Source organism: Echiichthys vipera (genome assembly GCF_963691815.1).
Source record: "Echiichthys vipera genome assembly, chromosome: 4".
NCBI lineage: Eukaryota > Metazoa > Chordata > Actinopteri > Perciformes > Trachinidae > Echiichthys > Echiichthys vipera.
The window spans coordinates 16,209,465-16,227,719 of NC_139829.1; the positions used below are offsets into that span (position 1 = coordinate 16,209,465).

The 18,255-nt window shown below is 38.7% G+C and overlaps 1 protein-coding gene across 1 annotated transcript in view; it reads right to left on the bottom strand.

Moving 5' to 3' along the window:
* Window positions 1–18,255, bottom strand: part of ipo11 (importin 11) — a 111,327-nt gene that overhangs the window by 49,257 nt on the left and 43,815 nt on the right. The window contains exons 16-21 of the mRNA XM_083912127.1: window positions 15,843–15,969; window positions 9,624–9,692; window positions 9,386–9,502; window positions 6,277–6,390; window positions 3,396–3,511; window positions 1,853–1,929 (exon numbers count right to left, since the gene is read on the bottom strand). Of these exons, the coding sequence (XP_083768253.1) occupies window positions 1,853–1,929; window positions 3,396–3,511; window positions 6,277–6,390; window positions 9,386–9,502; window positions 9,624–9,692; window positions 15,843–15,969 (620 nt within the window). The remainder of the gene's footprint in view (window positions 1–1,852; window positions 1,930–3,395; window positions 3,512–6,276; window positions 6,391–9,385; window positions 9,503–9,623; window positions 9,693–15,842; window positions 15,970–18,255) is intronic.

An 18,255-nucleotide genomic window follows, 5' to 3' on the forward strand; every position in this document is an offset into this window, starting at 1 on the left:
AATGTACTATAACGAAAGACAAGGAAACTCAGCCATCGATTATCTGTTGCAGACTAATTTATGACTAACCGCTGCAGCTCTAATTCGAGCCTGCATATGTTGGATTGCACAGCAGGGAGGTCTGAGATAAATGGTGCAGACAAATGAGGCCATAGCTGCAGGTAAACCTACATGCTCATCACTGTGTTCATCACTATTTATACATAGCCATGAAACCGTCAGCTGATCTCATTCAATACATCCTTCCTTCCTGGATTCTGTGCTTCCATCGCCATCTGTCAACCTCTAAACATACATCACCTTATCTGTCAGAGTATTGCATTTATTATTAAAGTATTGTCATTTAAAGTACTGTCGTTCATTCCCCTCGATCTTCCACTCTTTTCAATTTTACATTCCCTCTCCCTTTCTTCAGTCCATTATTAAAACCAGCCAATTACACCAGTAATATGGGAGCTGAACAATGTGCCCTGATTACTTGACAGATCTTCAGCAATCATTTTGAGGCAATGAGAATCGATGTTCTCCAATTTCCACTTTGAGACTTTTATGAGTGTAAAAATGTTACTCATGTTTTTTGTCAACCTTTTTCATTGTCCTTGCTTGTAGAAACAGATGAATGCTCCATTAAATGTTTTAGCATTGTTGCTATGGAGTCCAGGTAACAACACTTTCCAACATATAAAAAGCAAACCATTGCCAAAGCTCAGCTTTTTCATGCCTTTATGCAAAGGCTTCTTAGCTGCAGAAGTCGTTCTTGTAACCTTCCAGCCCTCTCTGTGTTATTGCCATGTGATTGGTCCAACATCTGACTGGTCGGGCAAAAAAAGCACTTCTCCTCCTCCTGTTCATTACCTTGATTTACCTTTTCTGTTTAGCACTAGATAAGAGTAAAATGTGCCACTCTTCTCATCTATCCATGCATCAATGTTCAAGCTCTTTGGAGCACACCTCCAGTAAATAGCCTTTTTTACAGAATGTTATTTATTACTTGTCCTGCCATCACTTCTTAAATCATTGCTTTTCATCCACCACCTGCTTGTTATGTTTCACTTATCTTCCACTTTTCTCAATTCTCTTTAATTACTTAGTGGTTATGTCCAGAATCAGCAAAAACATACTGTTCCTCATCACACTGAAGGCCCCCCCACACACACACACACATCTACACCCTAGAGCAAGTGAGGTGTCCCAATCCCCCAGGCCTGTGATAAATCATCCAGCCAGTTCTATTCAATCTGCCACCACTCACAGCTGCATACAGACCCAGAGTACTGGCCCTTGGGGCTACTGCAGAGCCACAGCTGTGATCTTTGCAAGCTATACTATCCAGAAGTGATAAAACTATGAAAATACCATGTCCATGAATTGCATCAACTTTTTGTTCTTGATTTTCTCTGTGCTGGTTTGTTTTTTCAGATTCTTTTTTTTCATTTTACAGACAGTTTTGATGTGGAATGTTTTCTATATCTCTCTTCTGAACAAAGCACTCACGCACACACACCCACCCATATTACTATTATATTATATTGACCTCATGCAAACCAAAATATCCGAAATGTATCATAGCAGCACAATTCTTGATGTTATGGTTGTACCTTCATTTCCTACCACTAATTCAATTTATATGTTAATGCTAGACATCACGAAGGGGGGCAAAATATTCACACACACACACACACACACACACACACACACACACACACACACACACACACACACACACACACACACACACACACACACACACACACACACACACACACACACACACACACACACACACACACACACACACACACACACACACACACACACACACACACACCAAAGAAATCTCATGTGTGCTCACCCAGCAAAGCTGACATATTCAGAAAAATTCTGAGCAGCTCGGGGGTGATGGCTGGGCTGTTTTCCAAAGTCACCAACCTGCATGATATGAGAGAGGGAAGGAGGAGAGCAGAAGCAGGGAGAAGAGAGAGAGAGAGAGAGAGAGAGAGAGAGAGAGAGAGAGAGAGAGAATAAAGAAAGAAAATGGGGAAAGGATATAGATAAAGAAGATATAAATGAGGGGTGAAAGAGATAGATAGAAGAACAGATCAGGTGGAAAAAAATAATACATGAAGTGGGTGTAAAATGTTAAAAAAAGGAAAAAGAAGAGGGCAGAGGAAAGCAATGTCAGTGGTTTGCTCAGTGTAAAGAAATATCTGAAACAAAGAAACATGTCAAATAAATGTGATGATTGCTTGCTTAATCAGTTAGTATACTGATACATCAACAGTTTAACATATAAGCTTCTACAAAAGAACAGCAAACTGATTTTCTGAGGACCGTAATAGGCTCTTGAAACTTTTAATGAGTTGATTTTTAAAAACACATTTAATCAGTCAGAAAAGATTTACTGCTAAAGAAGATAAGCTTGAATCGTACTTATGATTGGACTGTCTAATGGAAAACTGTACATCATTACATTATATTAAAATATGATGATGACATGAATTCACCTGGCCTCTCTCTTCATCTAATAAAAACCCTGAATAAAGGTTGCTAGCTTTCACCAACAACTACTCGATACGAAGAGACGTGAATGACTGATTTGATGCATGCCCCACAGTAATAGAAAAAAACCCCAAAGATAGACAGATAGAGAAAGGGCCACACAGAGAGAGGAAAATCAGCTGATAATAGATAAAAGCAAAAGAAAATGACATTGACTTTGTAAACAAAGCAAACAAATAGGGCAGGACTGTTTATCAGGCAGAATAAAACATGGGGCAGAGACATAAGACCGTGGCTTTGTACTGCAAGCACACGCAGCATGCTAAACACTGCAGCTCTCCATAGGCAGAAAAAAAACAAGCAGGGATGATAGGAGAGAAATAAAAAGGTAACCCGACAAATTACCTTCTACTGAACCAAAACTTTTGCAAGTGTAATGCACTGCAAAAGTGAGCGTATTGGTTTGCAGCAGATTCATGAGATAGCTTTTGAATGAAATGTGCCCAAAACAATAACATGAAAGCAAGTTCGAGAGGTACATGATTTATCAGCAGCATCATTGCCCACCTTGAGTGGTTGTCTGTGAAAAAGTGGATTATTACAAGATGTCACAGTGAGCCCATTTACCACTACTTAACTACAAAGTGTCTGCATGTGGTTCCAATATGAGGATGATGACTTATATGAAAAAGAAGGACTTCAGTGAATAGAGCGACAGAGGAAAGGGGAAAAGAACAAGAGGGATAAAGACAGCTATAGTCATGGTACAGATGTGTCATGTGAGTGAGGTCAGATATGCGAGGGAGGAAATGAAATGACCAAGTTCTTCATAAACGTTTTTTTTAATAACGTATAGATATGTACTGTATATATATGTGGAACGTGTGTGTCCATACCAAAGCTCCAGTCCATCCTCCAGCAAATACACATGCGGCGGCTGGGAAACATCGGTGCTCAGCTGGATGACAGGAAGAAGGAAAGGGTACAAGTTCTTACACTCTGCCCCAAGGCCCTGTGTGAACACAGACACAGAAAGTCAGAACTTTATGTGCTTTAGCTTAATGGGTGTTTCTCCAAGGGCATCTGAACAGAGTGGGGAGTGATAGACCTGTAGAAAGGTTCACTGCTCCGACTAATCCAGTTTCCATCAATGCACACCTTGTCAGAGCACACTGTCCCCACGCTACACTACTTGTGCGAGAGCATACCTTGTTCTTATAAATGTACGATTTATGCAGCATAGCGAGTACACTGCAGGTTGAGTGAAACTGTTCCTACTTATAATAACAAGGAGGGGTAATAAATAGTTAGCTGCAATATACTGTATGTACATGCCCTAAGGTACAAGAGTTGTTTAGGGAATTTTATGTCAATCTTATGGCTCTATTAAAACGGCATGGGCCCATTTATATCGATTGGTTGAGAAAAGGCTCAGGTGCAAGAGCATGATTTAATTCAATGTCCATTTAATGTTCATACACATTCTAATGACACTTCAGGTGACATGGGGTAAGTAGGAGAAGATAGGATATTACTTTAGGGAGAATTGCTCTTAAAAGTGTAATCAACAGACAAATTTATTACACATGAACAAGCATTGGACATAAGTGTGTGCCTATAACATAGGTATAGAAAGGGGAACGAGCAGCTGAGCAGCATCTCACCTTGACATCTGCAGTACCTCATGGCTTTTAACCCATGAAAAACCATGGTAAATGACAGTACAACTGGGAGCACCGTTGGAGATTCTCTTTAAAAGTAAAAATGTATATATCAATTATAACACAATGGTTGATTTACTAGTTGTTTCTTATATTGATACAGGTAAAGAATAATAGAACATTGTTGCTTTTTAAATTCACCGACAGGGCTAGAGCTCACTGGCATGCACCAGTGATAGAACAGCTGTTTAGGAAAAGCAGAAAGATTTGTACTGTCCAACAGTTTATACTTTTCCTAATCCCCACAGATAATATGAGCAGGTGGGTATTGTCCATCCAGCACACAATATACTTAATGGGGACTAATAAAGAAATTCTTCTTCTTAGAGAAATGGCTGAGTACATTAAGTCAACTGTGGAAAAAACTTAAAGAAAATAATTTTTTTTGGTTACTGTAATAAAGCTTGTATACTCGCATCTTCATTGATATGCTGATGTGTACACAGTATCTTCATTACTCAAAATATAGGTGACTAAAATGGCAACTATAGTTTTAGTTTCAGAAACCAAAAGCTGAATGCTGGTTTCCAGCCTGACAATCACTTTTAAAAGTGTTGAGCCCTGTTTGGCTACATACAATATACGGTACTGATTATCTTAAGCTTCATGTAGCTCAACAGATTACAAAAAAGAGATCTTGAACACTGACTTGAAAGAATGCTGTTAGTTGTATCTCTATACAACACTATATTGGAATTTACCTTCATGATTAAATATCTAATGACTGATTAACACAAAAAAACAAGGGTATTCATATTTTACAATAAAAAAGCTGTTTCGTGTAGAACAAACCTCTTAATTTGAAATATTTTTCTTGGAACTAATTTGAACCAAGAATGAACTCTATTTTCTTAACGTCAGCATTATATTGTATACGATTTATTAATCCAACCCCCTTCAGTGCCTCTCATAGTTGTGTACTTGTGTTAATCTTCCAAAGGGAGTGTGTCTTTATCACTGAGCGTTTCATCTCCCACTGTGAAATAATGCAGAGGCAGCCACATGGGGGTCCAAATCTTTCTGCAGGCGGAGACAAGCTGCTTCTCTGCTGGGGGAATGGAGCTTCTGTCAAGCTATTTTCTTCTTAACTTCACTAAGTGATAAACCTGATTGATATTGACACTTCACACTGCTAAAAAGTCAAATAAAGTTTTGACATACATCTTAATCTGTGGTTTAACCACAGGTTTACTCATTGTGTGAGCAATTAAATCTAAGAATAACAAAGCAGGGAAGACGGCCAGGATCTCTCGCCAGGTTGCCTCATCCAGCCAAGTCAAAATTTCTGGGCAAGGTAGAATAATAAAATAAAAATTGGTGTCACCGTAACCCACCTGTTTTGGGAAATATCTCCCTAGCAGACATTTTGGAACTCAGATATCGCAACGGGTAGCCATACCTTTTTGTTACTGTCATTTAATTCCAATAATTTTGGTAATTGACTATTTTGTTGTGATCCTGCAAGAGATGAGAGCTGGCCTGCTGCAAAACCAAGAGGAGCCAAATTTGTACTTTGGATCAAAATCACGCAGCAGCTAATTCAGGCGCTAAATTTCTATCTGACAGCAACTGTATAAAAGGCTGGCACAGACACACATCTAGGCTTGAGCTGCCAAACTGTGTTGCGTAGTCTAGTAAAGCCCAACATTGTGCTCCCTTCACAGATACGTTTGTTAATTTGTTTTTCATGTATTTCCCTTCTAATTAACATGTTTGGTATTTAATGGCTGAATGGCATTTATATTTAAGTAATTGACATTTACTAGAATAAATTGTGACACAATGTTAAATTAGTTCCATTATCTTAACGCACAAACACACACACACACGCGCACACACACACACGCGCGCGCGCACACACGCAGCTAAACATCAGAAAAACTGCAGCTGTAGCGCTCATTGCCCACAGGTGATACATTATAATGTACAATGTACTTGGCCAGATTCTACTTGACATGACATGACACTTGGCTGACATGAATGCTTCCATGCATGAACACTGAGCATATGTTCACCTTCTTTAAAATGAACATTGGAGGTTGGGGATGCATCATACCTGTACCAGATGGATGAGTGTAGTGAGGATGGCACAACGAAGCATGTTGTGTTCTTCAGATTGCTTCCAGAGCAACGGCAGGTACTGCACCAGACAGCCTACGTATGGCCGAATCTGAAGCAGAAGGAAATTAAAAATAAGACGCAAAACATACTGTGAGATTCAACCTGCATCTTCTACAACAGATAAAATATTCAACTGATGTCAAATCAATCTCAGAACCCACTGAAGCCGATGATGCATTTCAGTTAATCGGAAATAGTGAACCTCCAACTTCTGAGTCAGGCTCGCTCTAATGTGTCTGACCGGTGAAGGTCCATTTCATTACTACAGACTCACAATGGTGGATCAACGGACAAAGAAAGAAGACCGTTCAACTTCCACTCCAAAGAAAAAGAAACAAAAACCTCATCAAAGTGAAGAAGGGAAAAAAAAGCATAGCAACCCCGAATGTGACAAGATGTGACAAGATGGAGGGCTTTGAAAAATTGAAAGAGGTCCCAGACGCTCCCCTACAATTACATCTCACCGCCAAAGAGGTTGCTAGAAACAACGTATCTCAAATCTTACTGATTATAACTTTAAGCATTACAATAGAAATAACAAAACATTTTTACAAAAAAAAACAACTGAAAAGAAAAATGTAATTAAAGATAGACACAAAATGCACACATTGGTCACCTGATAACAATCCAATACAAATATGAAATTCACACATTCTAAACCCACTGAGGTACATGAAAGTGGGTAGATACATGCATTGCAGCGAACACTAATCCCTTAGCATATGCAAAAAAAGGGCCCCTATGTTTTATTAAACCTTGCAAGAGAACCACTTGAAGTACACCTAATCTTTTCCAACTTAAAGTAAAAAATATATTTGATTCATAAGGGATGAGAGGGGGGTGCAGGTGATTTCCACCTCAGAAGGATCAGATGTCTGGCTAATAAGATGGTAAAAATGCTACAAAGTCTGCTTTATATTTTAGAAGCAGCAGCGGCGTGGGGGGAAGAACCCCACATAATGCTGTGATTGCTGTCGGTTCAACTTAAATCCCAACACATTCTGAAATCGAGTTATAGATGTCCAACATGTGTGCAAGAAAGGCCAGGACCAGAACATAAAAGAGTATCTAGCAGGGGCTTGGCAGCACTCATTCCATGTAGGGTCAGCATCGTTATAAATCTAAGAAAGTCTGACCTTGGTGACGTGTGCACGGTAAAGGATCTTGCATTTGATCAGACCATGGGTAGCTCAAATAGAGGAGCAGTAAACCCGATGCAGAATGACATCCCACAACTCCCTTTTTATATCATGTAAGAGGCGGATGCTACAAGTCTTATTTAAGAGCAGTGACCGGGACAATGGTGTTCTCTGAATTGTTCAAGTAGTATGTATATTCATTAGGTACCTTAGCACACTTAGAAACAACCTCAAGCATTGCAGCAGTGCAAGCTTAATTGGCATGGAAGTGTGTTAACATTCAGTACACAGGATAAAAGAAAAGTGAACAACTAAGCAATTAATGTAACACTTCCCCTCAGAGCTTTGAATCAACCCAAATAACTGCTTCAAAACATACTTTAGTTTAATAGCTGTGAAAAGAAAATACTGGTGATCTTTTGGTGCCGCAACTCTACAGTCTTATAGATATCATTTTATAGAAAAACTTGACACCCATATCCACAGTTGGTCTTATGCCTACATACTTCATCTAAATCAATGCTCCATACTGCTGCAACCTCAAAAACAATCGATTTCTATAACAAATTAGGCTGTACTGTTCTTTCCCCTGAGTTACAGATTACCTACAGTAAACAACTCCTTTCCCTTTATTAAATAAGGTTCTTTTGTTTTAAACAATCTGGGTGGTCAGACACCAAGTGGATGTCATCACTCTTATTCCTGTGTGAAACTGGAAAATGTGATGGCACACTGTGTGATTTAGGTGCAGTTACTGTGCAGCCAGCCCACTCTAAGACATCTGAGTATACTGGAGAAGTGAATTACAGACTTCAAAAAGTTTTCTGCAATTTTCCCGTGCTGACTTGTGCCAACACTTCATATTCCCTGCAGCGTGTATGTGGCCGGGCTGCGGACCCCACACTGGGATTTGTTGCTCCATTACACCTTTATAAAGACTTGGCTGGGGGCAGAGGGAACAGTAAAAGGAAATATGATATACAGCAGTGAGGAGAAAGATAAAAAAGTGAGAAAACAGACCAGCATACGATGACATCTGTGACACTGGCAGCAGAAAAAGGAGGTATATCTCATCATATCTGTCATCATGTTCGTTTCAAAACTAGCTGCAATCATGGTTTCATTGCCTAGATTTCTCAGCTGCTGCCACTCTAGGGTGGGTTTGAAATCCCTTGTGAGGATAGTTAGAATATTAATGGGATTTCCACTGACTCTAGATGTTCAGCCGGGGCCAGTGACTGGGGAGGACTTAACCAGACTGACAGTTCACAAGAATGAAAGCCATTTCTGTGAAAGATTTAAGTCAAGGGATCATTTAAGGAAAGGTGCTTAAAACAGATCTGAAAAGAGCCGGGGGGGTCCAGAGGAAGGTCATTTTTTAAAGGGGTGGCAGTTAAGTGGATTAGAACGACTTATTGGATGCTCAGGAAAAAATAAAATCCATATGGCCACAAAAGCACTGCAGTTGCTGAAAGGAGACTGTATCATCATGGTAAATGAGAGCAGACATCAGAACAAGGGCCACCTTAGGCCTTGTGATTTACAAAAAGTCAGGAATTGCTTTGTTGGTGCTAGTGTCTCGGGATGTGAAAAATCCTCAATGTCTAGCTATCTTTTGAGGACAGATGGCTGTTTTACCTTGGTGGACTGGGGCTAGTACAGGTTGACAGATGTTGTGTATCCGTGTTATAATGTTTTTTACCGCTTCACATTTCCCCTGTGGAGTACAAATCGATGACTAAAATTTGTGCAGTGCTTTTCTACACACAGCAGCTGCAGAATATATCTCCCCAGATGTTTAATACAAGGGCTCCTTCATAGACCCTTTAAAGTTTGACTCAACTTCACTTTACTGCAACTGATGACATTAAAGAAATGGTAGGAAAAGCATATCTCAAATCTCACCTGGATGTTCACTCTCTCAATGACACAGGAGATGACATGGAGCACCTGCATCTTGGTGTCACACTCTGTCACCTGCTGCAACAACTGGAAGAGTAGCCCGAAGATAGACTCGAGGTACTAAACGGGAAGGGGGAAAGGGTGAAATTGCATTCCTTGATTATTGTGAACTTTTGATCCCACTCATCACTGAATTCATAGCATATACAGTAATTTCCACAATAGTGATAGATGTACTGACCGGGAGGAATTGCTCTGTCCGGAACTCAAAGTCATCAACAGGTAGTGATGAGTTAAGGATTAACTCAAACTGCTTAGAATGCAAGCAGTTTATTATCATCACACTAAAATGTTAGATAAAGCTAGGCATCTGTTGCAGTGAGGCTTAAATAGTAAACATGATAAGTACTGTAAGGATATTGAGCTTTAGGGATGTAGCTGTCTCAATCCGCACCTATGAGAAAGAATAAATCAATTAAAAATACAGTTAATTTTGAAAAGTTATCGGGAATTAAGCATATGTGCATCTGGATTGTTAGCTATGTACAGCTGCAGAGGAAGAAGGCATACTGAGTACGTAGTGAACTGAGCGAAGAAAAATAGACAGATCGAAAATTGTCACAGCTGCACATGCTGGAATACAACCAAACATAACTATGATTACTTTTTCAGGCTCAGAAGGATCACAACAACAAGTTCATAATATAGCAAAAGCTTGTAATGGCTGAACCTGCAGAAAGATATCTAAATACAGGCTGTCTATTGTTACAAAAACAAAGTGGCCCCTCTGTCCTTACAAACTCCAGCAATGTAATCTTGCCGTGTCAGAGAGATGGAGGTCGAAATGTCCACCAGGGATCACTGAGATGGAGGGAGAGGAGATTGAGAGGTGCAGGACTGAGATATGAGTAACAGCTCTCAATAATTTCACAAATCATTTAAAGTACAAAAGTCACCAATGGGTAGATACGTGTGTGTGTTTGTGTGTGTGTGTGTGTGTGTGTGTGTGTGTGTGTGTGTGTGTGTGTGTGTGTGTGTGTGTGTGTGTGTGTGTGTGTGTGTGTGTGTGTGTGTGTGTGTGTGTGTGTGTGTGTGTGTGTGTGTGTGTGTGTGTGTGTGCAGTATATATCCGTCCTTTTTGCAAACTTTGTAATGTAATTTTAGTCTCATGTGAATTTGTGTTTTTAATTAATTCCCTAACAGCTTCAATATCTTAAGGCTTTAGGTCATCATTTTTTCAGGTGTGTATTCAGTTACATGTTTATTTTGATAATTCACTGTAGATGACTAGTGATTATTTATTGTCCGTATTACAGCGACAGGAATTATAGCAAGAAATGATTTGTGTGCCTGAAAAGTTGTCAAGGAGGAAATGTTGATTGAATTAATGAACTATTTATTATATGAATTTAAAACTGCTCTATGCCTCAAATCAGGCATGGTGCCCAAGAACTCTAAGCCCTGCAGCAATCGTGTTAAATGATGCAGGTTTCAGCAAAACATAGTGGTCTGTATTCCTCTGTGACGAATGAAGGACCTGGCGTTTAAAAAAGGCTACTTTTGTTATATTCTACGCCAACGAGTTGCATAGCACACCGCCTTCAGCTGTAAATAATTGACTGGAAAAATAAATCATATTAATCATTGTATGCATATTTTCACATCTATTAAAATGGTAAACCTTAGATCCTCATTATTTTGGATGACAGCATACATTTGCAGGAAGAAAATGTTGATTGAATGTGAATCAAATGTGATACATACATCATATAAATATATCCATATTTGTGGTTAAGTCACAACAACAAACAAGTAGTCTCCACCCCACCGAAGTGGTTAAAGTTTCTTTTTGTATGGTCTGCTTTTCATACTTCTAATGGCAATCAATTTACTTCAAAGGTAAGTCAACTTTCTGGAAGTTACTTATTTTTGCACCATGCTTATGTTTCTGCGCATAAAACCAAAGCATAAGCTCAGTAGCATGACACTTCAGCTGGTACATTTTCAAAATTTTGTGACTGACTGATACGGCTGGCTGTGACCAGATTTTGTCCCTGCGATAGCGTCGTAACTGTGCAAAATGCAGTCCCGAAATATTGCAGGTGTGGATCTGAGATCAAAATGAAGACCCTATTCTAAGATTAATGTGATCCGTGCAAAGAAGGTAGGGAAGGGGCCATGGTCTCTCCACTATACGCCAATGGTAAAGCATGAGTCATTAAAAACACATTTACATTAATTAAACTATTTGCATAATCCATATGTAACTAGGGCTGAAACAATTAATCGGATAACTTAAGTAACTTGAGTTACTTGATTACAAAAATGCATCAATGCAAAATCTCTGCCTCAATGATTCATTTAATTCCTATCTCGCGCATAATGCAGCCTGTTCAGCGCAGGGATCATTGTTCCACATGGGATAATTTCACACTTAAAAAAAGAAGCCAAAAAGGTACAATGTTCCACTGCAAACTAGAATGGTTATACAACAACAGCACGGCATTGATGATTCAGGGTCTGAGCCGAAAGCAGCCCGTTGGTAACGCCACTTCACCGACAGTGCTTTCCGATTTAACAAGGGCAGTTGCCGTAGTTACGGACAAACAGGAAGATAATGCAACAACAGCACAACATATGAACGCTGTAGAAATGTGAAGATAAGAAAGACCAGAGTAAAATGTAAATTTAAATGGCTGAAAGTAAAACTGACACGGTAGGGTTTAGAGATGTACAAATTTTCCACCTGTGTTTGCAAGATTATTGAATCCAGAATAATGTTTTAGTAATGCTGCATACATCAACAAGCAACAAAAGTAGTATGTTGATGAAGGAGGTCCATCAGCTGTCATCAGTCATGGCCTTGTTGGCAATTCAAACACTAATGAGAGAAACTGCATTTCATTTCTAAAGCAAAGTGTAGAAGAAAATAGATTGCTTGATGAAACACTCGAATGGCACTAATAAACACAAACACAACACACAAACATCTACACACATAATGTCTGACAATATTCAGCTGAACATCATTATTCAATCTCAAACCCTGTTTGAAGGATACTGAAAAAAACAGCAGGTTCAAACTGAATTTTAAAGTGATTCAAAGTTTAATCAGTGAAAATTACACTGAACTAGTGCCAGCCCGATATATATATTGGTCTGCCGATTCTGGCCTATCACAGATATATCAGTATGTATTGATATCGGTGTATATTTTCCATGAATCATTTCCCCTGTATTGCTAAAAGATAACATTGCTCTGATCTTGAAAAAATTCCTGAGTTAGTAGAAACATGATTGTGCCATTTTCTTCTTGTTTGTCCAAAGCTTAGCTCACTGTTCAAGATAACACCAAGGTTCTTAGCAGTGCCCTTATTACTTGGAATAAGGGGACCAAGCTGTGGCTGGACTTGGTGACGGAGGTACTCAAGGCCAACGATAAACACTACCTTTTTGTCAGAGTTCAACTGCAAAAAGTTTTATCATTTCCAGTCTATCCCATCAGCTATGCAGGTTTGTAATGTGGCCAGCTTTTTGCTTTTAGTGGGCTTGACAAAGAGCTTAAACTGTGTATCGTCTGCATAATGACTGAATGATAGGACCTAATCGTAGCATATACAGGCAATAACCAGGATTGGTCCAAATATTGATCCTTGATATGCCTTATATTGTTTGTGCAGTTGAAGAGATGAATACATCAACTGAGACATAACGTTTTCTATGTGATAATGAGAAAACAACTCGAGGGCCAAGTCAATTTATAAGCATATTGTGGGATTATAATCATGAGGCATAGAATCTATATTTAGAATGCCTCGAAAGCCTTCGGTCTTTCGAGGGAAAGTGAGCAGAGATGGGACAAATTGTTGACTGAAATGTCACAGCTTGATGTCGTCAAAGCAGCATATTCTATAAAACATTATTACCTCCCACTGGGAATATAAATGGCCTGAAAACCGAACAAGTTAAACTTGTCACCTAGATTATTTTAAGCCTTTACTAGGAATCTGCTAGTAAATAAATCAGAGAATGCAGCAGTTAAAAGAAAGAAGGAGAACTTATTGGAGAAAATTAGTTTAATAAAACGCACAATAGAAGGCTGAAAGCAACTGGACTCTGATCTATGATTCAACTCATAAATGTCATTGATAGATGCTAATGAACTGTCCTCAAATACAAAGCGCCCACAGGGTGTAACGTTAATAGAAATATCTGTAATTATTGTAGATATCTACATTTCATCTAAAAAGGGAAAGCGAATATGGAATTATTAGTATGTCTGATAAAAAAACTGAAATTAAAAAAGCTTGTAAGATCAGTGGTTAATGAAGAAATTTAAACTGTTTCTATAAACCATATTTACATACCCTTAATAGACTTTCATTTACACAGAACACTCCTTGGGAAGAAAGCATAGTACACTAATTTTAGCCACTTAAGGGTTTATTTGAAGAATTCACTAAACACATTTAAGGCTTAGAGTGAATTCTGTAATAGCTACAGTATATTACCCAACATATAACTGCCTTACATTTGGGAAAGACACAAACCTCATTTAAGGATGCCAGGGAACTGTACTGTACTGAACTTGTACTGTAGCATGTTTTAAAAGAATTAGGGATTTGTTTTATAAGAGCGATGTTTAAGAGAAATGTATAGAATAGACTAATCTTTAAAAAAATGTGCGAGACTTGCAGCTGGGATGGCTACAAAAGCAGATAACAGAGGAAAAATCAAAAATAATAAATTAATAAAACAAAGCAGGCACACAGAAGGTCAAGTGAGCTGCCATAACATCAGGAATTGGTATTCTCTATTCCACCAAATAAGCACATCCTTTGACAGTTCTCGTTTGAGAAGTACCATTTTTAAGAAATCAAAGGCCCCAGTTTTAGTTTAAAACAACTTTTTGACAATAACTGATGTCATTGAGAACACTTAAACTGAAATTGAAAACCATTTAGCACACATGCAGTTAGACTATTTATTCAACAGTTTAAACCAGTCCCTCTGTTGTCAATTTCTCCCTTCAATAAAGTACAGAAATATAATGACTGTCATCTTGGGTGATTCACTTTCATTCTCAACAACAAGGACAGCAAAATAGCCATAGCGATATTGATTACAAATTGGACTGATTGATAACGGGTAGTTTTCTCCATTAGACTATTAAAAGTTTATGATCAATAATTCATTCACCCCAAAAGGTTCTAATAGGCCTGTAGAATATTTATCAGGAACCACAACATGATTGGTGAGCTTGGGAGATCCAACCACTGAAATTGTACATGCCATGATTCGCTTCACCTCCCTTCTATGGGTACCCACAAGTCTCCTATTTACAGACATGCCAGCTTTATGGTAATCCCATGCAATTGGGACAAAACTATAGCATTTTTCTCATACTGTACAAATGTATTATTTTCACCTATTTTAAAATGGTGTATTTGAACATTCAACATATCAACATCTCAAATTAATCTTCAAGTTTCCAGCTTTTTAGGTGATGCACACCACTTCTATGTGGCCACTACTGTTGACCTCCTATCTACCCCTGAACATCCCGTCTCCCACCCTCACCCCTCGAAAAAAAGAGGTGGTATGCTAAGGAGTTAAAGCATAGAATCAATATAAGAGGTGCACAAATGTTCCTGAGCTTATGCATCCATCCATCACATTAATATTGTCAGAGAATGTTTTTTGCGTGGGCCCTGCCATATATGTATTGTTATCTTAATTATGTTATAATCTTAATTACAACATAGCAACATATGTATAGCAACATAGAAAAATGCGAAAAAAAACACCAAAACAAACCTCCACACAAATATGGATTATGAGGTAGGCGAGGCAATTAGACGCAGAGAGATTGAACCCTGTTGCTCATAATAGTTCAATCTAATGCTGAGCTTATGTTGAATTGCACTGTAAATAATGCATATTATTTTTCAAATCCCTTCATATAAATTGTTTTAAAAGAAAACACATCAATCAAGTGCATGGTTCATGAGGGAAGAGACCTGTGAATGATGAAATGTACTTTGAATTGAGGATGACTATGGAATAATACGGTGATAGCCACTTCCACAAATGGGATGACACAGTAGTTTATCAAGGCCACCATGGCTGAATAAAAATGTTTACGGTTAATGAAATGTTTATTTATTTTAAAATCTATGAAAGAGAAGAAATTACCTTGGTGAAAAATACAAAAGAAAAGCTAAGAAAGTATGTTGAGAAATCAGATGACAAAAACTTGCTGAAATCCCTGACTAACTATGTTTGGTTGTTATTTCATATTAGCTGTGGTTTAATGCTGTTAATCAGAGAACTCTGTTTGAGTCACAGGACCATTCAGTTATTATAAATCAAATGTTTTGGAAAAGCTGCAACTTTAGTCATAACAAACAGTTTCTTTAAAAGAAAAGTGACATTTGCTTTGTGTGTGTTGCTGCCTTACCACCAAGTCGGGATCCTGCATGAGGCTCAAGATGACCTCATAGAGTAAAGGTCGAAGGTCAGATTTGAACTTGACAGAGATCCACTGTCCTATTAGCCAGATAACTCTTCGGCGAATCAACTTGTATCTGGAGAGAAAAAAAAGGAAGGGGAGAGGAGTAAGTTGTGGTTGCAAAGAAATACTTGAGTAAACCCTTTGCACTCCTTGTCCATCATAATAGAGAAACTAACCAGATGTCTCTCCACATTATAACTACAGTAACTATGGATAGATTGAAATCCTGCCACTGCCTATGGTCCTGAAACTGAATTTATCAGATGCTTCCGTTTGGTGGGAAAATGCAGCAGGGTGAGAGCCATACCACTGTCTTCAAGACTATGTCTAATCTGGTGCCAAATACATGCACACAGAAGACAGACAGGGGTGTGGGTTAAAGTTCTCAGAGAAGCAGAGATAGTGGCAATATTACACAGGATATTGGAGACTGCGTTGGGATTTACACATAAAACTGACTCAAAACACGACCCAAGGAACCAAAAGAGGAACTAGGAAAGTGTTAAAAATTAGTGTACTGTTTTTTTGTTTAAATGAATGCTGATGGAGATGGTGACCAGTAACAGAAAAACTAAACAAGGGAAACAGCCTAGTTCAAAATTAGAACGACCAAACATCCACCGGTACAGGAAATGTGAGCTGTAATTTAAAATGCCCCGTGCTACATATCCCAAATGTGAGGCACTGCATGTTTGGAACTGATGATTTTTCAACTGTTGCATTGTACAGGCAAGAAGTATCCTCTGCATCTGCCCATGTTTGTACCAGAGGACCGACTTAACAGAAACAAGCTGATGGAGGGCTCCTTGTCAAATATCCACAGGGACCCAGAGACCACAGTCTGGGCCAACAGCCAGAAGATATTAAATAGCATGACTCAGGTCTTAAAGATGGGCAACAATGCAGAGTGTGCTTATATAAATAAATAAGCACACTCGGTTTCTTTGTTTTGTTTGGATAATTGGTTGCATTTATTCTCAAAACGACCTTTGGCAAAAAAAACTTCAACCTACCCTGTTTATTACCATCACTAACAACATTATGCTAACTGCCATTTGGACTTGATTTCGCATCATCTTAAAAGCACAAGATGGCACTTAAACACTCCTGGGTTACACAGCAGAGAGGCAGTGGAGCATGCAAGGAGAATAAACCATCACCCAATTACTGTTAAAGGAAACCAAAGCAGCCAGATCTGGTTTTCTACAAGCTTTCATGAAAGCAGCAACATATGGGATGGTTCCAACATGATAGAGCCGGCAAAGCCGTGCCAGTGGACAATGGCCATGGGCACATTCCCAGTTCTGTTTATCGAGGTTCCAAAGAACAGAGACAACAAAATACTGAAACTCAGATAACAAGACTGTGACATCAATAATAAATAATCAAATTCCAGAGAATTATCTGTTGACAACCTAACACTCATGAAGGGACACTAGGGGTGGGACTCACACAGCAACTCAGGATACAGTATATTTATTCACTGCATTACGGTGTCAGCTTCACAGAATTAGACAACTGAGATGAAACAATGCACAACAAAGTACATACAGTCTTAGATTAGTGCCTATTGAACACACACAAACAAACTGACTGCAACTTGTCTATTTTCCATGTGTCATCATTTCAGTGTGAAATAGCCATACACTGACAAAAGGCAGAGCTGCCAAAAAGCAGAAATATTATTGGGTTAAAATGTTTAAAGGATACAACTATTCCTCATCAAATCTTTTCAATCTGCATACATTAAGTTTACAGAAAATGCTTATGAGATTAGACCTACACAACAATCATCAACATTATTTCTATGTACTGATTATTACTGATTTAATGCATGTGTTGAAATGATAAATATTAGTTTTCCCAACTCTGCATGCAATAGAAAAGAGTGGTACTTGAGTGCATGTCTGTGACTAACAAATACTAAATATCTTCTTCAGCCAGGGGGGGTAAAGCTGGTAGAGTGTTTTTATTAGTGTGCTGGCAAAGTGGAAGAAAATGACGGAAGGCAGATGGACAGGCAGGTGGACAGAGGTATTGGTCTGTCAGTCAAAGGTTAGACATGACTCATTCACGCTAAACCCCTTTCCTCCTCCAAAACTTCACACAGCTGTCAGTGCCCCTGCTCATCCTACTGGCAAACACATGGGAAATCCATGTGGACAGAATATTAACTGAATGGAATCCTAATTTCAGATCTGTAAACAAGTGAACACACTGTTCCTTGCTTCTATTCTGCAGACATTTAGGCATTTTAGGGTAATGTGTTTTAAAATGGGTAGCTGGAAATGGTCCAATTTTGTGCAGCACAACATCAGATTACAGTTTCTCCTAGGATGATGGAAAAAAAGACCATTGC